The sequence below is a fragment of the Archocentrus centrarchus genome, chromosome 2 (assembly GCF_007364275.1).
Source record: "Archocentrus centrarchus isolate MPI-CPG fArcCen1 chromosome 2, fArcCen1, whole genome shotgun sequence".
In the NCBI taxonomy this organism is placed as follows: Eukaryota; Metazoa; Chordata; class Actinopteri; order Cichliformes; family Cichlidae; genus Archocentrus; species Archocentrus centrarchus.
Genome location: NC_044347.1, coordinates 13,532,705 through 13,555,507, shown reverse-complemented (window position 1 = coordinate 13,555,507; position 22,803 = coordinate 13,532,705). Strand labels below are relative to the sequence as shown.

The window sequence follows — 22,803 nt, the reverse complement described above, 5'->3', positions numbered from 1 at the left end:
AGCGGATACAGCTGTAACCGGTATTTTCCCGGAAGTTCAGTGGAACTGGGCCCCTGGATTGGCTGAACTTCAGTTCCAGGCAGCACTCGCGTGCACCGGAGCGGAAGAGGCGGAGCAGAGGGCTGTGAGGCGGAGTTCATTCCAAAATGAGGGAAAATAAGAACATGTCCGAGTCCCCGTCTCAAGCGGGAAAAGAAATACCGGCGAAAAAACAAAAGCTGAGTAGTGACGAGAACAGCAATCCCGATTTATCAGGAGACGAGAACGTAAGTTTTCAAACTGCGCTGGTTGTTCGACCGCAGACGAGCCGCGTAGCGCTTCTAGTGAGTTAGCTTTATGCTAAAGTAGCCGAGTAGCTAAAGGGTATAACTAGCATCTTTGTTCATTCACACCGGCCGGATTCAAACAGCTTAAGGCATCAGGTGGCGGTATCCACTGTGAACCACTTTAGTACCTCTAAGTACAGTTTTGTGCACAGTTTATTTTATAGGCGCACACGTGCTTTCTTGGGGCTCAGACTGGGAGTTTATTCACGTGCAAACTTGAGCTAGCCTTAGCAGCAGCAGCCAATAATATAAATATTGAGCAAAATATAGTTTTAAAAGGATGGTTTACTTAAATAGGATGATGAATTAAGGTTTGATGGCGAGGGAAAATATTAGTCTCATAAACCGAGAAATGTTTCTGTAGTAGCGTGGGCCAGACAGCGACATCTTCACTCACTGTTCTCCTCCTCCAGTTTGTTTCAAATAATTAAATAAGTGCTGTTCTTCTTATTATTTGTTGTGCTAGTACAAAATGCACTTTATTGTACAAATAGCATGGCAAAAATGTGTTTACAGTGGCTCTAACACACCAGGCACACATCGTTCATAAGTGATCATGTTTTGGGCTTAATATACATCTTTACAGATGATCTTGCAGAAAATAACGTTTGTTTGCGTTGCTGTTATTGCAGGACGATGCCGTCAGCGTTGAGAGTGGCACCAATGCAGAGCGCCCAGACACGCCCACCAACACCGCCAACGCGCCTGGCAGAAAGAGCTGGGGCAAGGGCAAATGGAAGTCCAAGAAGTGCAGATACTCTTTTAAATGCGTCAACAGTTTGAGGGTGAGTACATTCAACCAGACTGGACAGTGTGGAGAGCCCAGGCATGATGTGCTTAAAGTTACAAGGGTGTCTCTCTTTTAACCTGACTAGATTACCATCGTAACTTGAATGTATGACCCGGTAAGGTCATACATTCATGTTTACATACATGTTTATACATACATACATACATACATGTTTAACCTGTGCTTACTAGTGTAATGACAGCCAAAGGCCTAGTCTGAGCCAGGGAAAGTGCTACTAATACAAGTAAAGGAAGCCTGCAGCACAAAATGCATTGCATAGGCATGGAAATTTGCATATCTTCAGTTGGTGATTGAGAAAATGCATAAATGTGTTGGTCCTAATTTGCTACCAGCTCTGTTTTAAACTGCTGTAATTACAACTAATAGAACACAGAAGTAATACTGAATGTATGGCGGGTGACAGGTGGAAAGGTGAAGTGGAAGGGCGTAGAGGTAGTGAAGGTAGATGAATGTAAATACCTGGGGTTTAACTATCCAAACTGCAGAAGAGAGGTGAAGGAGAGAGTGTAGGCAGGGTGGAGTGGGTGGAGATGAGTTTCTGGGGTGATTTGTGACAGAAGGATAGTGGCAAGAGAGAAAAAGAAGGTTTATAAGATGTTAGTGAGACCGGCTATGATGTATGGTTCAGAGACAGTGGCACTGACAAAAGGCAGGAGGAAGAGCTGAAGATGTTAAGATTTTCATTGGGAGCGACCAGGATGGGCAAGATTAGAAATGAGTACATCAGAGGGAGAGCTCAGGCTGAGCGGTTTAGGCTGAGATGATTTGGACATGTACAGAGGAGAAGTAGTGCATATATTGGGCAAAGGCTGTTTATTATGGAGCTGCCAGGCAGGAGGAAAAGAAGACCACAGAAGATTAATTAATGGAAGGAGGACATGCAGAGGGTTGTTGTGACAGAGAAGGATGCTTGGGATAGTGTGGGATGGAAGCAGATAATCTGCTGTGATGACCTATAAAGGGAGCAGCTGAAAGAAGAACAACAAAGATGAGAAAATTGATCCAGTGTATTTGTAGCAGATCACTAAGAATATTCAGTCAGTAACTTTAGCTTTGATCTGGTCACAAACCCACACATCATTCCTTAGGCAGTGGCACGGTGTCAGATCTGTTTAAAAGACTCGAATAATGCATCAGATGCCACTTTTTACGTGAGTGAGCCCGAAGCAGAAATCCTGGATTTTCAGAGAAGGTTCATAATCACTGTTGTGATACCCGTTCTATCTGACTGGAGTTTTGTCAAGCCAGCTAATGCAAAGAAAGCCTGGCTGTGTTGAACTTGATTCATAGTACACCCATTTGGTTAAATGCTCAGTTATTCATGTTTTTTTTTTCTTTTCCCATACCACAAATGGTTATTAACAACGTCTGTATTTGTCTCAGGAGGACCACGGCCAGCCGCTGTTTGGAGTCCAGTTTAACTGGCATAGCAAGGAGGGAGATCCACTGGTGTTTGCTACAGTTGGGAGTAACAGGGTAAATAAAACAAATCATTTAAAAAAAAAAAAAAATGTGGCCCCACTGGGTTAACTTGCTTGTTCCTAGAGTGGGTCAGCATATTATCGGTGCTGGAAAAGTGTCTTAAAGCTTTAAGTTAACACAAAACGGCCTCACCGATCCATTTACTGCTCTTTGCGCAGGATGTTGTAGGAATTTTTCTTATCCTGACTGCAGCTAATGATTTTTCAGTGAATCTTTTGGTCAGTCCAGCATTGGAAAACACCCCAGTATACCCACCACATGTTGAGAGCCCAAGTTAACGGCCTGATTCAATGTTTTGTTTTGTCTGTTTTAGAATTTCAAAGCAATCAACTCCTCACAATATGCTAGAAAAAGCAATAAAATCATCAGATTTACCTGCTAATAACAACAAGCTTTATCATCTCTGCTGGATTTTATTGACTTCTTTAACCATTTGTACAGTTTGATCATGAAAGGAGCATTAAAAATGTCTTTTAAACACTGATTATTCATGAACTTGTTTGTCTCTCAAATCTGACCCATTCTGTCTTTCCTGCTCCAGGTAACTCTGTATGAATGCCACTCTCAGGGAGAAATCAGACTCTTGCAGTCCTACGTTGATGCAGACGTATCCTTTCACCTGCTTCCTAACCCATCTGCTTCCTTGGTGTCATTTGTCAGTTTTTGTAACACGCAAGTCCTGCTGCTCTGCTTTTAAATACTTCTTAATTGCTTAGATGACAGGACAGTCTTGAAGGGTTTGGTTCCTCGACACCTGAATCCAAACTTTGAGGATTAAGATATCTGAAATGTTTGCATTATCTGGTCTTCTGGAAAGCATTTGAACTAGATAAAGCTCTCCAGATGGGAGCTGAAAATGTGCAGTAAAAACAGAAGCGAGTTCAGGGATTGTAGAGAAGAAGAGACACTTGTCTGAGATCCCGCCACAGCTGGAATATGAGTGAATATGTGCAGCTCAGAGCAGGATCTCAGTTAAAGAAATGTAAGTGAAAATTCTGCTTAGATTTCCTTGACTGTGCAAAAAGGCAGATGAGAACTTCTACACGTGCGCCTGGACCTACGACACCAACACAAGTCACCCCCTGCTGGCTGTGGCCGGGTCCCGCGGCATCATCCGAGTGATCAACCACATCACAATGCAGTGCATCAAGGTAACTTATAATTTTTTGTATTCTATATGTAACAGAGGGTTTGACTAATCAAATAAATGCTCACACTTAATGACTGGCAGGCCAAGCCTGAATGCAGTTGAACCCAGTTGGGCTGGGTCTGCTCCAGCCGTGCTCAGTTTGTAACACAAACACGGCACTGTCTAAATAATAGGACTGTGACCATCACGTATGATGGCTGTTTCTCTATGAGTTGGAAAGTCAGCAGGCCCATCCCTGCATCTTTCAGTCCACATATCAAACATGCTGGGTTTTTTTTTCCCTTTAAGTAGTTCTTGTTGGCCGATGTTGTTTGGCTTTGTGTTTTTTCGAATCTCACTGCTACACCAAAGTTTTTATCAGTCTGACTCCTGAAAATTAGTAATGTGATCTTTTAGTTTTGGGTAAATAGTGGTCCACAAACAGGTTCAAGGTGCATCACTGCCACCTTCTGGTGATGGCAGCAGCTCTTTTATTTTACACCCTTCGAAAGATGGGACACATTATGTGATCATCCATGTCGGGCAGCATCCAGTGAAGTGTCAATGACTCAAGAACTTCATGCGTGGCTAGCTTATGACCAAAGCAAGGTTGGATTGTATGTGGGGTCACTGGGGTCAGGATCAAGCTCACTGTTACTTACACTGACCTGCTCACTTTACAAGTTCACCATATCAAGATGATGTGCAGTGATCAACTTCTGGAGGTCAAGGTCATAAGGTTAAATCTTTGTTTTTTGTCACGTTTTTTCCACTTTTGTCCACTTCATATTTAAGAAATGATTTGAAGGATTTTGATGAAACCCTGCGTGATTTTTCTCCATATCAAGACATTATGCAGAGATCAACACTGGCAGGTCAAGGGCAAAAGTCAAGGTCACATAATTATTAAAGCTTTTGTTTTTCATGTGACAACAAACAGGAGTGAAACAGTATGTCGGGCGTATTTTGCCCCACCAGGCATTGCTCTTGTTCACAAGTGGATGTGTGTTTGATTTGGCAAGAGTTTTGCACCGGATGCCTTTCCTGATGCAAAGGGCATCAAACATGCAGATCATTATCAGCAAGAGAGAAGGAAAGGCAGGAGTGTGGAGATGAGAGTAGGGACTTTAACTGGGAAAGGGAGAGAGCTGGTTGATATGATTGGGAGAAGGAAGTTGGATATATTGTGTGTGGAAGGGAAGCAAGGCCAGGAGCATTGGAGATGGATTCAAACTGTTCTAGCATTATGTGATGATGATGATAGGATGAGAAATGCAGTAGGAGTAATCGTGAAGGAAGAGATACTAGGAACAGGAGACATGATCTGCTGTGGTGACCCCTAAAGGGATTTATTTCCTTCTAGGAATGTGTGAACCACTACACCAGTGATTCCCAAAGTGTGGGTCGCAGTAATAACAGAAATTACTCACAAGTATGCATAGTTACATATTTATACAAAAAGTGAATTAAAACTGTTAATAGGAGGTGGTTAGTTTGTGATATTACTCGTTACTCTGACCTAAATTTTTGGCTCTTGTATTGAAGTTTGTATCTCAGTGGCAAGTGGGTCACAGATTGGCATTAGCACATATGACTGGGTAGCATTAGCAATTTATAGCCAACAGCCTGTGTTTACATTTTTTTTAATCAAATTTTCAAGCAGAGTGAAGGCAGGCTTCTAACCAGGAAATGTCACAGACCGGGGGGCCCCATGGGATTTTCTGGTTTTTGAGTGGGCCACAGCGCTCTTGACTGTGGGAGTGGCTCCATTACACTATTGCACAAGATGTTACTATTTCCCCTTTTGTGTATTCATTAATGAATTTGGATCTCCTGGAGATTTGCCGGTTCAGCTTCAAAAGTGGTCAAAAAATGAAGATTGTTTTGGCACTTTTTACTCTAATCGCTTTGTTTCAGTTTATTTATTTTGTATTTACATATTTAACCCTCTGGGGCATAATTGGTGGGTTTTGGCTACTTTTGATTTTACCTTTTTTATATTTCAGCTTAAAAAACTGTTTACTCAAGCTTCTTTGGTTTCATTCAAAAGAAAAAAAAAATTATATATAATTTTTTTTTTTTCGCTCTCTCTTTCACCACCTTTCACCTGTTCCTCAGCAACCAAATGCTACATGTTGACACAAAATTTTCTGATTGGTTGATGGGTGTATTTTTCCACCAATAGGAAAGAAGATGTGATTTTTTTTTTTTCCCTTTTTTTTAAACTCGCTTGTTTGTTTTTTATTTGCAACCGCTTCCTGCTACCAAATAAAATAATGTTGACGTGTCATATTCTAATCGACTAATTGAAAAAATAACAGATTGACAGTTTAGTCGACTACCAAAATAATCTTTTGTTGCAGCCCTACTGATTTCAACCAACATAACAGTTTTTAAACTCACAGAAACTCTTCATTTCTTAAAGAGGTATATTTTATTATGAACCATTTTCAGAAACAAAGTTGTAAAAATCTGGGACAGTTGATTATTTATTTATTTTTTTAACTCACTATTTATTTGTAAGGAGTTGTGTACGACCTTTAAACATGCTCTTAATGACCCAAATGAGCAAGAATAAATGTGGTTTTTGTAGAAATCATTCTGTGAATTTCGCTTCAGGTGCACTAAGTTGTCTTAATTGCACTGTGAATAAGTAAGTAACACCCCCCCCCCCCCCCCCCCCCCCCCCAAATTTCCAGCATTATGTAGGTCACGGAAACGCCATCAATGAGCTCAAGTTTCACCCGAGGGATCCCAATCTGCTCCTGTCTGTCAGCAAAGGTAAACAGTGATTATAAAGCACCTTCAAGCTCTTCTGCGTGCAGCTACAGCATCTTTCCTGGCTCTATATTATGCAGAGATTTGCTGATTTTTCTTTGGAGGGAAAACTGTGTGTTAACCTGTGACACAGAAGTCAGAAAGGCAAACAGTTTGTCAGATACTTCACAGTGAGGTTAAATCAGCAGCAGCGATGCATTTCTCTGGTGGCTTTATTGACCTTATCTCGACACTGAAAATCATCTCGGCAATAAAAACCCTCTCAGCTGTGATTTGTTGCTTCCATCTAAAGTATAAAACAATATAAGTCACCTCAGAGCTCAAGTATAGTGGGGATAGTTCAGGTTTTATTTCCACGGGACTGTCATGTGGTTCCTTAATCTGAGATGAATTAGACAGCAAGGTTTGGCTGGAGGTCATGTGAACGGCAGCAAAGATTAATCTTTCCTTTAATCAGGTGGATTTTTTCCCCTTCCTTCAGTGTGATCGTAGGTGCTGGAAGAGTGCAAAGGAGGCGTTGCTCTTTCTGCTTGAAGTGACAAATAAATTGGACTGTAATGTGTGAAAATAACTGCCATTTAATTTTTAGATATTAAGCAATGTGTTAGGAGTCAGAGATCAGTGCATCTTCCTACAGAAGCCATCTTTCACAAACTGGCTGTAATAAGAACAGTCAGTGACTTTTTCTTTGTCATGTATGTGAAATAACACTTTAAATTAGGGATGTGTGGGATTGACTAATCGCTGCCATTGTCATGGAACCAGTCTAATTCTTAGGATTTTATTTGATGCCCAGTACTGGTAAATTGTTGTTTTAAATATTACGCAGTCATCTGCCACCAGATGGAGCTGCAGCCCTGACGTGATTGTAGAAAAGCACCATAATTCTGTAAATCTAGACCTGGAATTTTTGTTAGGCCTGTTATTGTTAGTTATTTTAAAGGCGAACGAATGTGATTGCAGAAATAAGCTTCCTCCAGAGGGTGGCTGGGCTCTGCCTTATAGATAGTCATTTGAGAGGGACTCAAAGTAGAGCCGCTACTCCTCCACATTGAAAGGAGCCGGTTGAGGTGGTCGCCTCCTGGGTAAGGTTTTTTTGGGCATGTCCTACCAGGAGGAGGCCCAGAGGCAGATCCAGGATACGCTGGAGAGATTATATCTCTCAGCTCTTTTGGGAATGTCGCAGTGTTCCCCCTGGATGAGCTGGAGGAGGTGGCTGGGGAGAGGGAGGTCTGGGTTTCTCTGTTTATAACATGCAGTGTTCATAATGCACAATGTAAGGTCGCACATAGTTAAGCAGCATTTGAAGTATGGTTGATTAATGGATTTAAATTCCTTTTGTTTAGACAGGTTGTTTGACATCTATTAAACTGCCCTCAAGTTTCTTAGTTTTAGACTAGTCAGTTAGTCTAATTTTTTTCCCTTGTTTAGCTGACTTAAGAAATTGGTCGCCAGGAACATCCCTTGTTTTACTCATCTCTCTTTTTTTCTTCCCCAGATCACGCTCTCCGACTGTGGAACATACAGACGGACACTTTAGTGGCGATTTTTGGAGGTGTTGAGGGACATCGGGATGAAGTGCTAAGTGCTGTGAGTATTAAAGCCAAATAATTAAAAAATAAAGCACACAGAAGACGTCTGTCAGTATGTGTTATGTGTGTGGAAATTTGGTTTAGGAATAACAAAGAGGGCATATAGGATTTTTCCTGTTTAAAGTGAATATTGTGGCTCCATGCTACGCCATGCTGCATTCCTGGCTCTGAATGGGTAAGCACCATTAGACCAGACTGAGTAAAGGTGGGAAGTCTCTATTACCTTGTTTAAAGAACTGACCATCTGACAACCAAAGGTGTGATTGTAAGTAAATGAAACCCTGATCATCAAGTTTGAAGAACACATTGCGTAGGTGGTGTGCCATGTCTCAAATGTGGTCAGAAAAGATGGCGGGCTCACTGACGTCCACTGTTTCACTTTTGCCTTCTGGTCATGAAATTTACATCAGTCGGTACAAAGCATGCTCGTGCCTGTAAGACATCTTTGGGGGAGTGACACGAAAGCACACATTCTGCAACAAAAGTGAATAGATGGATTTTTGTCCGTCCATCCATTTTCTGCCATCTACTTGGGTTTGAGTCACTGGGGCAGCAGCCTAAGCAGAGACACCCAGACCTCCTCCTCCAAAGCCACCGCTTCCAGATCATCCGTGGAGACACAGAGGTCTTCCAGGCCAACCAAGAGATATAATCTCTCCAGTGTGTCCTGGATCTACTCTGGGCTGCCTCCTGATAGGGCATGCCTGGAACCATGGCCTCTGACTAATTTTCATCCCAGCTCCTTCACTATCAGCAATGAACCACTCCAGTGCGAGCTGGAGGTCATTGCATGATGAAGCCAACAAAATCACATCATCATCAAAAAGCAGAGATGAGATCCTGAGATCACTAATCCAGACATCCGCCTAGAAATACTTTGAGTGATGCTCTTCTGCATGCTTTGATTGGAACAAGTGGTTCTCTGACATTAACAAGGCATTTTCTCCCAGAGAACTGCTGCTCACTGGATATTTTCTCTTTTCTGGACTGGTCTCTGTAAACCGTAGAGATGGTTTGTGGGAAAATCCCAGTAGACCAGCAGTTTCTGAAATTATCAACAACCTTGCCACGTTTGAATCTCAGCAGGTCGTCCCGTATACACTCAATGCCTTCTTGAGTGTGTATGTGTTTGTTTTCAGTTTGAATGATGGTAAACACAGAAATTAGCCACCGCTTACAGCAGTTTATTTGCACGTGATGCAGAAACGGCTGAATACAAAGCTGGATCACCATGTTTCAGTTTGATTGTTGGGCTCAGCTTATTTTAACCATTAAAAAAGGAGATACAGGGACTAACCACATTAATGGGACAAACTGGTATATAAGGCAGAATTATTTAATCTGAAAGCCTGTAGTTAGATCTTTGTACTGGGAAAGACACCATGTGCCCTTGGAGAGGGTGAAGAAAACCTTGTTACTCAAGAAAACAGAGTACAGTGTTCTTATCGCCTGTTTCCTGTTCTGATCCCGCTCTAGGATTTTGATCTGCTGGGTGAAAAGATTATGTCATGTGGGATGGACCACTCGCTAAAGCTTTGGAGGATCAATTCAGAGAGAATGCAGAAAGCCATTCGTGCGTCTTATGAGTACAACCCCTCGAAGACAAACAGGTACAACTTCCAGAAGCTCCTCATTTGTCTGTTTCTATACCTGACACTATTGTTCATACGTATAAACGTTACTTATTAATTAATTTTTAAATTTTTTTTTTTTTTTTTTTGTTAGGGCGTTTGTCTCACAGAAAATTCACTTCCCCGACTTCTCGACTCGCGACATTCATAGAAACTATGTGGACTGCGTGCGGTGGCTCGGGGATCTTATTCTCTCCAAGGCAAGTGAAAGGAAATCCTTCAGTGCTTCAGCTCTTAGGAGCTCACAGGAAACCTGCCACTTTTTCTGTATTGTTCTTGTGTCTAATCGCCCAAACAACTTTAAGTTCTCTTAAAGTTTTACACGATGAAGCGTACAATGGAATTTGTGTTGTCATTGCAGTCTTGTGAGAACGCCATCGTCTGCTGGAAACCCGGAAAGATGGAGGACGACATTGATCACATTAAACCGAATGAGTCAAATGTGACGATTTTAGGACGCTTTGATTACACCCAGTGTGACATTTGGTACATGCGCTTCTCCATGGACTTCTGGCAGAAGGTGAGCTACCTCTTTGTGTGTGTGTGTGTGTCAGATTTTGGGGGGGGGGGGGGTGTCTCCTTTGGACTGATAAAAGAACACAAACAGGAATCCAGTGTTTCCTCTCAAATACGTGGTTTTAGTTTTCATGTATTACAAAGAACAACATCTGCAATCGATTTACTTGGTCAGTCGATGGTAACCGGTTGATCTTGGTTCGTCCAGTCTTCCTGACCGTCTGGCTGGCCAGGTTGCTGTTGTGGTGTCCCTCAATATCAATTAGCAGCTTCTCTTGTGAGTTTCTGGCTGGACACTGTAGTCATCCTGTTGTTGTGGAGCCGGAGCGTCACACAAACCAGAACCTGCAGCAGCAGGTGGAGGCCTGGTTCAGGTGGACCTCGGCTGCAGGGCAGAACAGTGACTACTGCTGCTGCCAGCTGCAGTCCAAGCTGGAGTTGGTGGTCACTGGCAGGTTTAGAGACTCACTAAAAAAGCAGCTGATTATAGCTGAGTTTGTCTAAAGTGCTTAATTTAAAAAAAAAAAAAAAAGAACATTTTGCAGAGGAGAAATGTAGGAGCCACTGGAGTCTGAAGGATTTTCTTGGTGTGTCTCGGTGCTGTTTCTGACCTCCATGTGACCCTGATCCACAGATGCTGGCGCTGGGGAACCAAGTGGGGAAGCTTTACGTGTGGGACCTTGAAGTAGAAGACCCGCACAAAGCCAAGTAAGTTAAAGAGGAGCTGGGAAAGACTTGTTACAACAGACACGGCGAAACCGCTCACGCCGGCAGCAAGCCGAGCAGGAGTGCCGCTCAGATAAAAGCAGCTCTGTGTGAAACGATACTTCGAGTTTGTGCTCTTTTCAGCGTGCGGACAAAATAATAGTAACAATGCGATAAATGCCAGTTTGGTGCAGCTCAGAGTGTCACAGGTACAACTGATGAATGTTGATTTTGTTAGGCTCATATCTGCTGTCTTTGCTCTTGCTTTAATGCCACAGCAAAAAGCTGCTGAAATATTTCTTTTTTATTCAATTGTGGCTTTTTTTTTTTTTTTTTTTTGGGCAGTGGCTGCACCAGTGATGAATGGCTGTAATTTTAAACAGCAAATATCCACACACGTCTGTAGCTTTCCCAGAACATGAAATGATGAATTGATTTGTGGTTTCAGTTTCTCAGCTTTTTTTTTTTTTTTCCTGGGAGTTTGAACTGTTCAAACTCACAAAGAAGTCTCTTGAGTGGTTTCTCAGCATTCCCAACTGTCTCTGCTCCTCTTCAGGTGCACCACGCTGACGCTCCCCAAATGCACATCGGCCATCCGGCAGACCAGCTTCAGCCGCGACAGCAGCATTTTGATAGCGGTGTGCGACGACGCCTCCATCTGGCGCTGGGATCGACAGCGCTGAGCTCTCCTGTTGCCCCCCCCCCCCCCCCCCCCCCGCCTCCGTGCTGTTGTACAGATCTGCACTGAAAAAAAGAAAAAGGGAAAAAAAAAAAAGTCTGAACATTTATGTGCGGATTAAAAACTTTTTTTTTTTTAAATCCATAGACAGAAAAGAAATGATCCCCTTTTGTCTTCATTTCCTGTTTGTCTGCCAGCTTTATTCTGAAGAGATACCAGATTTCCAATTTTGTGTCCAATAAAACTCGGATTTCCTTCACGAACAATTTTAAGCCTCAAGAAGGAAGAGGAAAATCCTGAAGACTCTTAGTGTCCTGTGTGTGCCTTCTGGTTTGCTATGCAGTCTCCTTCACTGAAATTAACAGCGTAAGAGGAATTGTGTGGGGAAAAATAAGATATTTAAATGCATAAAAAATGATAAAAGGATTTTCTGTTCAGTGAGCCACGTTTTAGCCTATTAGAATAATTATTGGATTGCTTTGATGCCCCCTACAAACACACACACACACATTGACTGTTGCATAACTTACAGTGTGCCCTTTGACACGAGTGCATAAATATCTACACACGTATGAGTGAGCGAGAATAAAAAAACATTTTATAACTTTGCCTACGAGTGAAGTTTTTGAATTAAATCTCCTTACAGGGCGTTTAAACTTGAATAAAACCTGATTTTCTAAACGTATCACTTTTTCTGTAACCAAGAAATAAACTGCAGTAGGGACTTTTGAAAGTCCAAACGCTGAATTTACGCCTTTCTCCTCATTTCAAACCCACTCACGCAGGAGTCATGTGATTTAAGACTTTACCCCCCCTCTCCTTGATGAATTACCTCCGATCAAACGCCTCTTTACTCCACGCGTGAGTGCGTGAAAATGACGTTTTTGCGGCGTGATCTCCTGTAACCGCTCCTGTCCGATGCGGACTTTTGCCCTCCGAGTTTGACTGGAGAAGATAATCCAAACGCCGCCACAGCAGCTCCAGCATGTTTTCGCCGAAGTCTCCCAAAAGCCCAGCCGAGTGTGACTCCGAGCCCGGCTCCGGGGAGCAGATCTGCATGGTTGAGTGTGGCTCTAAGCCCAGATGCACCTGTGGCGTCCGCGCAGAGGGCTGCGACAGGAGAGACTGTGTGGCACATTTAAAGGTAGGCCTTCAGACAGCTGCGGGACATCTGCCAGCCGATGACTTAGAAAAAAGTTTTGTCCGGTCTTGTCCAAAAAAAAAAAACCCCAAAAAAACTGCAGCATCGAGCTTTAAATATGTGACATCTTTTGTTAACTTTAAATAGGTGATTGGCAAAAATTAATTAAAAATATTGGTCTAAAGCTGTTAATAAAAGCGTGATAGGTCCGATATTTGAAAGAACACATTTTGTATAAACAAAATGAATGGGTTTCTATTTTAAAAGAGAACAGAGTTTGCAGGTAGGAGCAGGGGAAAGCCTCAGGGGCTGAAAAGTGAAGCCCGTGTTAAAGAGGCAAAAGCTGCTCTTCCCCAAATCTCCACTTGAAGTTGTTTCCAAAAGTGTAGTCACCCTAGGCTCCCTTGTTAAAATTCCCATCTTCACAGGAGAAATAAACATGGTTAAAGCCTGCTGCTGCAAAAAGGATAGTTTCAATATTTATTCCAGCTCCATAGTGGCTGATTTGTTTTTTGTTTTTTTTAAAATAACTCCTCTGTTTGACTGATCTGAGTCACTGAACTGGGCTGTTCCATTGTGCTGTTGATGCCTTTTGGAAACGTTTTACTGTAATAATTGACCTGATGTGTGGTTAATTGGATGCTGCTCAAAAAAGCTAAAGGATCACTTTGAAAACACATCATCTCTCTGGGGGGAAAAAAAATCATGCTGGAGCTCTATAATGATAAAGACTGGGAAATGTGTTAGGAACGAAAGGATGGAACTTCTTCTAATGGAAATCAAAATGATCAGCCTACAGAATTCAAAGACACTGAAAATCAATGCCCACATTTAATTGCAGCAACTCAAAATGGTACTCAGTAGTCTGTATGGCTCCCATGTGCTTGTATGCATGCCTGAGAACATCGGGGCATGCTCCTATTGAGACGATGGATGGTGTCCTGGAGGATCTCCTCCCAGATCTGGACCAGAACATCACTGAGCTCCTGGACAGTCTGAGGTGCAGCCTGGCAGCGTTGGATGGCCCAGAACACACAGCGCAGGCAGTGGCACGTATTGATGTGCCATCCTGGAGGAGCTGGCCTACCTGTGCAACCTCTGTAGGGTCCAGGTATTGCCTCATGCTACCAGTAGTGACACTGACCCTAGGCAAATACAAAACTAGTGAAAAACAGTCAGAAAAGATGAGGAGGGTAAAAATGTCAGTGGCCTCCACCTGTAAAAACATTTCTGGTTTGGGGGTTGTCTCATTGTTGCCCCTCTAATGCACCTGTTGTTAAAGCAGCTGAAACTGATTAACAACCGTAGATCCAGTGATCCAAATCTTAGTTACTCTTTGGTCCTCGTCTGGTTTCTCCACAGACAACATAAACAACCCCAAACAAAGTGGAGCCCAGAGCACGATGGAAATCTTCTCTACTGTACTATTTCTATGTACAATTTGCCAGCTGTACACTGAACAGTATACAGCAGTTAGTTGGCCCAGTGTGCATCCTTAGTAAGCAGCCCCAGTGGCCTAATGGATAAGGCACTGGCCTCCTAAGCCAGGGATTGTGGGTTCGAGTCCCATCTGGGGTGATTTCCAGCAGAGTGGCGCAGCGGAAGCGTGCTGGGCCCATAACCCAGAGGTTGATGGATCCAAACCATCCTCTGCTAGGTCTTTTACATGTCTGGAACTCATATTCGGAAGAACACAGTGGGAATTTATGAGGGAACAAACTGGCGCTTTTACAAGAAAACATGGCAAATTTATGGGGAATTAATTTAAGCAAATTTGGAAAATGTGCTGGGCCCATAACCCAAAGGTCAATGGATCAAAACCATCCTGTGATAGGTCTTTTACAGGTCCAAAACTCAAGTTCAAACTGCAAAATTTACTGGAAAGGCTGATGGATAGTAACCATCCTCTGCTAGGCCTTTTACATGCATCAAACTCATGCGGCTGCAATGGCATGCATTCTTTCCCAGTGCTGGCATCAAGCCCCAGTGGCCTAATGGATAAGGCACTGGCCTCCTAAGCCAGGGATTGTGGGTTCGAGTCCCATCTGGGGTGGTTTCCAGCAGAGTGGCGCAGCGGAAGCGTGCTGGGCCCATAACCCAGAGGTCGATGGATCGAAACCATCCTCTGCTAGGTCTTTTAGAGATTGTTGGAATGGAATCAAAAACACATCTCTTGACTGCTGGCTTGAAACCAACTTCTGTCAGCCTTTTCCTCATTAATCTTTCTTTTCACATATCACTTCACTGCGAACTGTAATCTTAAGAGTTTGAATTGAAGGCAACTGGGCTTCATTTTTGGTTCATGAAGATGTTTTACCTCTCATGTGGCTTCTTCGGTCCTAAAAGCTAATGGGGAGCACCGGGTATTTAACCCTGGAAGTGGTCCTGAGAGTTGTTGACCCACGCTGCCATCATGTGAGCTACATGGACACATGGGTCAAGGTGTGCGTGGGGGTGAAGAAGGGAAGGGATCTCAAGACTGTACTGCAGGTGGCTGATAGCTGGTGCCCTTTCTGCCACTTGTGATGGTTGTTCACAATGACTGCAGATAAGCTCCTTTACTCCTCTCTCCAACAATCTGACTGAAGCAAACTTAGAAAAGACACATTTCCACTCTACTATTATTCACCATTTGAGTGGAGAGTTTTTTTCTTCTCTAGAAGAGAAGTGGTAATAGTTAGTTTAATTGCAGCCCTATGAGAATGGCATGGGTAACTGTCCAAAAACCAAAAGGTTACATTGAGCATGGCAGTAGTGAGAAAGTGTCTGCTGTGAGAAAGGATGTTGTGCTTCAGTTCATTGTTAAATAAAAGTTTGCACAGTTAGAAAAGAATGGAGCCATTTGCCACTGTACACCAAACAATTTCCATCATATAAGATATTAATGTGCGCAACCCAAGTGGCCTAATGGATAGCACGCTGCCCTCCTAAGCTGAGGACTGTGGGTTTGAGCCCCTTCTTGGGTGCTTTCCAGAAGTGTGGTAGAGTTGTGTTGGACCAACAGCCCAGAAAATCATTGTTGGAAACCATTTCCTGCTGGGACCTTTACATGTTGGAATCTCATGTAGTTGTGATAGTAGCAAAAATGGCCTTTTTAAGGAAGCTGAAAGCTGGCATAATTATTAATCACAGAGACATATGAAATGCAGGGGACATTAGTTGAAAGGCAAGCAACATTTTTTCCGTAAGTCAAAATTTCAAGTTAAGTATCTCAAATCTTTTCGACTTACTAATTTAAACTTTTGAGAAAGTAACATCCAACTGAGATAACTGACAAAATTTCGATTTATGGATGGCTAAAAAAGTTTTTTAGAGGCCGAAAAAACAGCACAGTTATAAAACAACAGATATTTTCTCCACAGTGCTACTGCTTACATACCAGCTGTAAACTGAACCATATCCAGCATGTCAGATGGCCCAGGGTGCAGCTCAAGGAGAGTGCTGAGCCCTTAACCCAGAGTTTGATGCCTTGAATCCATCCTCTGCTAGGACTTTTAGACAGCTGCCTTATGGTCTTTATTGCTGGACTGTAAGCAAAAACAGTTTGTACGTAGACATTATTAGGTACACTTTTCTAGTATCTGGTTGGATCCCCCTTTTGCCTTCAGAGCTGCCTTAATTCTTCATGTCACGATCCAGCAACGTTCTGGAAACATTCATCAGAGATTTTGGTCCATACTGACATGATGGCATCGCACAGCTCTTGTGGACACTGTTGTCAAGCGGTGAATATGTTTGAGTTCTGCTGGTGCAGCAAATTGAAGGGAGGCATCCAGCTGCCTTCCCGCAGCAGACAGTTAAGCCAAGATGGAGGGAAATGAATTGTACAACATACATTTGAGTTTGTATTAAGACATCCGGATGAAAAGCCTGTCTTGGAAACAGGTTTTTATCCAAGTCAGATCTATATGTCATGTAGCTGGTTGCACGTCATTCAACGCAGCTTAGAATAGCTCTACAGGTCTATGAAAGCTCCTGAACTATGTGATAAAGAGGCAGAGAAAACACATCCTTACAGCCTGGTGGAGGTTTTTTTCCTCTGCAGCTCTCTTGGTCAATGCGCTGAAGCAAGCGGCGATCCCAGCACGTGTGTGAAAGCCGCAAGTACAGAAACCCATCAGACAACAGCTAAAACTTCGCTTTAGAGGGTTAAATCCTGTAAAAAAGAAACAGTGTGAATGAGTACATTCAGGATCCTGCCATATGTGTCAGGTTTCGCTGAGGCATGTCACAATGATGAGAAAAGGAAACACTTCACTGAAGGTGAATGTACAGAGTAACAGGGCACTTATTTTGTAAGTCCTGGACTAAAGCCAAATATCTGTAACGTAAACCTGCAAGTCAAAGCATGTTTTTTATGCATAGTTTCTTCACAGAGCTTTTTTTTGTGAAGGTCAAGTTGTCCAGTAAATGGGTCTTTTTAAGTATTATTTCATAAAGAAAGATTGTTCTACTGACCTCATCTGGAGTCCGTATGTAAAAACCACGGAAGCTTGTTTCTGCCACTGTAATAATAAATATACATTTTTTGCCATCCGTAAGTCAAAATTTCAAGTTAGGCATCTCAAAATTTTGACTTAATAACTTATAATTCTGAGAAAAATAGCTTCCAACTGAGTTAATAACTAATGAAAGTTTGACCTACCAGCTCTACACTGACAAATATCCAGCATGTTGGGTGGCCCAGTGTGCAGCCCCACAGGCCTGATGGATGGCCAAGGCTTTATGTACACTTCATGTGGTTTCCATGTTTTTAATCAGTCATGTAGGGATGTGTGTCATTTTCATAATTATCCAGTAAATCCAGTAAATGGGTCTTTTTAAGTATTATTTCATAAATCTGTATAAAATCTGTATAAAAAAATCAAGAGTTTGTTGGTAAATTGAATAAATAATTAAACAAACAAAACTGTAAATAAATGCAAACTTATTTAGATCCTCCTTATTTATAGAGTGATGAGGCTTAATGGCTAAAATTGGCTCTTTATTAATCCCTATATGGTGACTATTGTGTTATATTTGGAGGACGTGGACTTTGTGAAGTTCAAACTGATGTATGAATTAAAGCAGTAAACATGAACATAATGCCTGCATTGTGTTCTTGTTAATAACTGGATTATTTGAATACCTCTTGACTAAAACTGCATTTTTTGTTTGCTGCACTAACAAGCCTTTACTCGCACCTGTACCTTATTCCTAAACCCAAAGCCCAACGATGACACGAGCCAGATGTTGACAGATTTGATTGGTGCGATGACAACCCAGTCGTACCTGTATTTTTTTTTCTCACCTGCTATAAGAGCCCGGCACCTGAAAGAACATATTTTCATTACATGCAGTTACCGCATGACTGCAGGTGCTCAAGATGAAGGTAGGCAACAGATCGCTGTATGATTGCAAATTGTTTTTTAGAATTTAGTCCTATATTGTATAACAGTAATAAGTTGAAACAATTTGGGGATATTAGTTATATCAAATAGAGGTAAATAATTTTCATCTTCCCAAGAAGTTAATTCATGTAGTGATTTATTTTCATTTAATCAGATATGCTCTTGATATAAAAAACAAAGAGAGTCATTTCACAAACAATACCGTCAAACAGCTCCATACAGCTGCTTATTTCTGCTTGAGTGTGCTTTCTTCTGTTTATTGTTTAATAACTTCTCATTTAAACCGCACAGAATCGAGGTTAATGGTGTTTATAATGTTAATCAGTGTTTAAATGCGGTCAGATAGTCTTCAGTGTGTGCATGCTGCACCTAGCTGCAATACCACCAGAATGTAGATCATCTGCTTATGAGAGAAGCTGTATGTACAAAGATTAGTTATGTAATATGTAAAAAAAAGATGGCAATATGTAAATCCAGTCTGTTAAATACTCCATATATAAACAGGCAGAGCTATGCACTGAGCTTAAATAGACTGGGGTCAGTGCTCACATCAGATAAGACACTCATGGGCGCCTGGGTGGCTTAGTGGTGAAGTGGCGACCACATACACACTGTGCTTTGCTTTGCGGTGCGGGCGGCGTGGGTTCGCATCCCGGCCCGTCACTGTTTTGTCTGCGTATCTTTCCCCCATTTCCTGTCTCTCTCTCCACTGTCACAAAAAGCCGCTGTGGCCAAAAATGCAAAAAAAAAAAAAAAGATAAGACACTCGTATCTCTTTTTGTCGTATGTATACAGTTGTGAAGTGGTGTGAAAGCACTGGAAATGTAGAGGATGGTGTGAAAGCCTGTAAAATATTTCTCGTGTAATTTATTTGAGTGCCACTGAGTGTGAGATTGTGTGTGAGGAGTACCACACACTCGTATTTAAAGAAACCAGTGCGGCCAGTTTGGATTGAAGGTTCCCAGCTATGCTGATTTAGTGGGACTAAACTCCAGGTCACATATTTACATTTGCAAAGTGTTTGAACTCTTATTATCTTGACACTTTGTCCCACCATGTCCTGGCCTGTGTGCACAACACGACTAATAATAGGACTACAAATTAAAGCAGTGATTGTGGTTTTCACTGCTACAATATTAAGATTAGACAGGCTTTCCCAGTCTTCTGCAGCCTTCTGAAAATAGTAAGGACTACAGCTCATGGTCAAAGACTTTCAGTCAAACAGACACAAACAAAAAGTTTTGGGGGGAATGTGTTAGCTGAGTGGGATCACACTGGGGCTTGTCGAGGGTTTAAACAGTGGCTGGTTTGATGAACAGTGAAGCTAAAGCAAGGATTTACGTCTTCCTCAGCTGAGGACATGAGAGACTAGAGTAAACAGGGTTGGCATGCTTACACATAGAACAGGAAATTAAAAGTGTGCTCGAAGTCTGTGTAGTCTTTGTTCTTGAGCTGGTGATACAACAGCAACATGTGCAGCATAAAAAACAAACGAGGAATTCATCCTAAATGTAACACGGTCAACACCCCAAACAAGTAATGCAGCTTCATAAATGTTTGACAGTTACATCTGAGAAAGTCTTAATCCTGAGAAAGAAAACTGTCCAACAACAGTGAAGAAGGATTTCATGCATGTGAGAATAGTACAGCCCCCCCCCCCCCCAAAAAAAAAAAAAAAATCACACTTAACAGACTACACTGTAAAAAAATTTTACTGGCCATTGAGAATGGGTCTGAAATGCACTACTTCCTGTTGTGTGCTACATGTAAGAAAGATTGTTCTACTGACCTCATCTGGAGTCCGTATGTAAAAACCACGGAAGCTTGTTTCTGCCACTGTAATAATAAATATACATTTTTTGCCATCCGTAAGTCAAAATTTCAAGTTAGGCATCTCAAAATTTTGACTTAATAACTTATAATTCTGAGAAAAATAGCTTCCAACTGAGGTAATAACTAATGAAAGTTTGACCTACCAGCTCTACACTGACAAATATCCAGCATGTTGGGTGGCCCAGTGTGCAGCCCCACAGGCCTGATGGATGGCCAAGGCTTTATGTACACTTCATGTGGTTTCCATGTTTTTAATCAGTCATGTAGGGATGTGTGTCATTTTCATAATTATGGTCAGAGTTGTTATAATTTTCTGATACATACGTAAGTCAAAGAATCTCAACAAAATTACCTTATTCTGCTGTTTTCGGGATCTTATTCAAAACCCCTCAGCTTGATGAGATTCTGTAAATATGCGCTTTCTTCTCAACAGATCTTATAAGAAGTTTTAATTCTCAGGTGAATATCATGGTCATTTTTGTCCCTAAAGAAAAAAAAATGCTGAATTGATGTACTCTGCTGTCATCTTTCCAGGAGTGTGACCCTAACATTGAAAAGAAAGGCTTTGACAACTTAGCCTACGAGTATGGGAGCCAGAGCGAGCTCTACCCTCCACCCAAAACTGCCTCAAGAGCCACTTTTAAACTCCAGGGGCTCACCTCTGAGCACGAGGTCCACGTCATCCAAACCAGAATCTGCAGCCTGAATGGAGTACTTGCCGTCACGTGGTCTGTACCCAACAGTTTGGCCAAGGTGGACTACGATGCTTCAGCTACTACAACCAAAGAGATCGCCCTGGAGCTCCAGACCTCGGGATATGGCGTGGAGTCTACGGTGCAGATCAGGGTGGATGGCATGCATTGCCAATCCTGTGTTCAGTCCATTGAGGGACAGATCGGGGCGCTAAAAGGGGTTTCACATATTCAGGTGTCTCTTCAGGACAAAGCAGCAGTGGTTGTTTTTCAGCCTCTTCTAATCACACAACAAGAGCTAAGAGACAAAATTGAGGACATGGGCTTTGACGCTGCTTTATTACCCGAGGACCCATCAGGAGGAGATTTAAGCTTCTGGAAGAACGAGGAGCTGAATGTCTCCACCGAGACTGTAACCGTCTGGATTGGAGGGATGACTTGCAGCTCTTGTGTGCAGACAATAGAAGGGAGGATCTCTCAGATGACTGGAGTGCAGTTCATAGTGGTGTCGCTGAAGGAGGAAAAAGGAACAATAACCTTTGACCCCAGTTTGACTGAACCAGAGCAGCTCAGGGCAGCTATTGAGGACGTGGGCTTTGACGCTTCACTTCAAGGTAGGGAACAAAAAGAAATGTTTTCTTGGTGCAGGGATTTTTACTTTATTTTAGGACTTATTTGTCTTTCTTGGTGTGCCAACTAAATGGTAAATGGACTGGTTCTTAATTAGAGCTTTTCTACTCTACTTGAGCAGTCAAAGTGCTTTATACAACATGCCTCATTCACCCATATGCACCCATTCATGCCAGCACTTCTTTGTACACCTAAGTGCTTTCTATCTAACATTTACACACATTCACACTCCAGTGAACACTCCAGTGTCTCAGTTCCTAAAATGCTGCTAGAGGAAGGAGGACAGAGGAGGCTGCAGGAGGAGCTGTAATCGAGGGTGCACAGGTGTATCCTCTGCAGACCTACATATATCCTTAAATGTCAAAAGAGGCTTGGCAAACAGCTAGGAATATACAAACAAGGTGGGGCGAGGACTGTGTCATAAAATTAAGCAGAAGTTGGGCAAAATAAAACTGTTTATGATGCAGATGTGTCAAACATCATATTTAATTGTCAAGTCCTTAAAATGAAGCCCAGAAGACTGCTTCCTGTGCACACTGAGAAATGGGAGGCTGCAGTTTGGGGGAGGACTGGGGGCAGCTCCCTGGCATGGCAGATCCTCGTGTACTAATTAGGGGCGTGGGAAATGAGCAAAGGGGGAAGGAGGGTGGGGGCACGAAAATGAGAGCAAACTGCCTGTGGGGCAGGAAGGCGTATATGGTCAAAGATCCAGAAGAGGAGTGCAGGTGTTGTGAAGTGTGGCCCTGCTCCTGAAATTGAGATAAATTATCTCCAAAATGTGGGCACATCATTGCAGTTATTCTAACTGCAGACTAAAAGTCCCAGTACAACCAGGAAGGGCCTCGAGTCCTTAAGCTTCTCATCCAAGGTCAGACAGCTTGTTCATTAGGCCACGTGGTCACACGAAAGGGCCACTTCAGCCATGCATCAGCTGACCCAGTCTGAAGCATCTGAGAGCTGCATTGGTAAATTTTCCTGGAACTGCTCTGAATCTTCAGTCAGGCAGAGGGGGTATCAGTCTTTTACAATGGCTTGAGATCATTTTGCATATCATAGCTGCCTTTTAATGTCTTCTATATCTTTTTGTGCCCTTTTTACCCATTATTTCTCTTTCTGGTCATTTAAACTCCATATGCAGTTCTACCAGAGTCATGATGATGAGTCAACATATTAAGGGATATAAAATCAATAATATTTCTTACGACAGGCACAATCTGCCCCTTAAAACATGTCCTATACAGAAAAAACCAATGCAATAGGCTGTAAATTTCCTTGACAGCAAACAGTGATCGGCCTGACACATGAGTACGGACATATTAGTAGTTAGGAGGAGCCAACTGCAGCATTCGTGAGGATTCCACACCAATCCTCAGTGAATTTTTGACCCTTTTTGTCATTAATAGAATGAATGTAAACAGCAGCTCTCGTCCCTCAGCGGTACCTCATCTCTTCATCTGCTTTTTTTTTT

At 42.4% G+C, this 22,803-nt stretch overlaps 2 protein-coding genes and 3 non-coding genes across 5 annotated transcripts in view; all 5 read left to right on the top strand.

The window, feature by feature from the left end:
* The first annotated feature begins 90 nt into the window (after positions 1–90).
* On the top strand, positions 91–11,676 carry eed (embryonic ectoderm development). Its single transcript, XM_030750785.1, has 12 exons — positions 91–266; positions 959–1,111; positions 2,521–2,613; positions 3,161–3,226; positions 3,645–3,770; positions 6,448–6,529; positions 8,025–8,116; positions 9,595–9,728; positions 9,844–9,949; positions 10,111–10,269; positions 10,900–10,973; positions 11,527–11,676. Exons 1-12 carry the CDS (start codon positions 147–149, stop codon positions 11,651–11,653), a joined length of 1,332 nt encoding a protein of 443 aa, XP_030606645.1. The 5' UTR covers positions 91–146; the 3' UTR covers positions 11,654–11,676.
* Positions 11,677–12,612: 936 nt separating this feature from the next.
* atp7b (ATPase copper transporting beta) overlaps positions 12,613–22,803 on the top strand; it is a 48,988-nt gene continuing 38,797 nt past the window's right edge. Inside the window, exons 1-2 of the mRNA XM_030750797.1 lie at positions 12,613–12,793; positions 20,548–21,319. Of these exons, the coding sequence (XP_030606657.1) occupies positions 12,635–12,793; positions 20,548–21,319 (931 nt within the window). The 5' untranslated portion in view covers positions 12,613–12,634. The remainder of the gene's footprint in view (positions 12,794–20,547; positions 21,320–22,803) is intronic.
* Positions 14,296–14,368, top strand: trnar-ccu (transfer RNA arginine (anticodon CCU)). Its single transcript has one exon. It is a non-coding gene; the product is annotated as a tRNA-Arg (tRNA).
* Positions 14,771–14,843, top strand: trnar-ccu (transfer RNA arginine (anticodon CCU)). The gene has a single exon. It is a non-coding gene; the product is annotated as a tRNA-Arg (tRNA).
* Positions 14,850–14,921, top strand: trnam-cau (transfer RNA methionine (anticodon CAU)). Its single transcript has one exon. It is a non-coding gene; the product is annotated as a tRNA-Met (tRNA).

What these genes read in the sequence shown, in the direction of transcription:
- eed (XM_030750785.1), top strand. Translation starts at nt 147, where the DNA reads ATGAGGGAAAATAAGAACATGTCCGAGTCCCCGTCTCAAGCGGGAAAA. An exon ending in TCACAATGCAGTGCATCAAG is followed by an intron (nt 3,771 to 6,447) that starts GTAACTTATAAT and finishes CCAAATTTCCAG; the next exon opens with CATTATGTAGGTCACGGAAA. An exon ending in CCATGGACTTCTGGCAGAAG is followed by an intron (nt 10,270 to 10,899) that starts GTGAGCTACCTC and finishes CCTGATCCACAG; the next exon opens with ATGCTGGCGCTGGGGAACCA.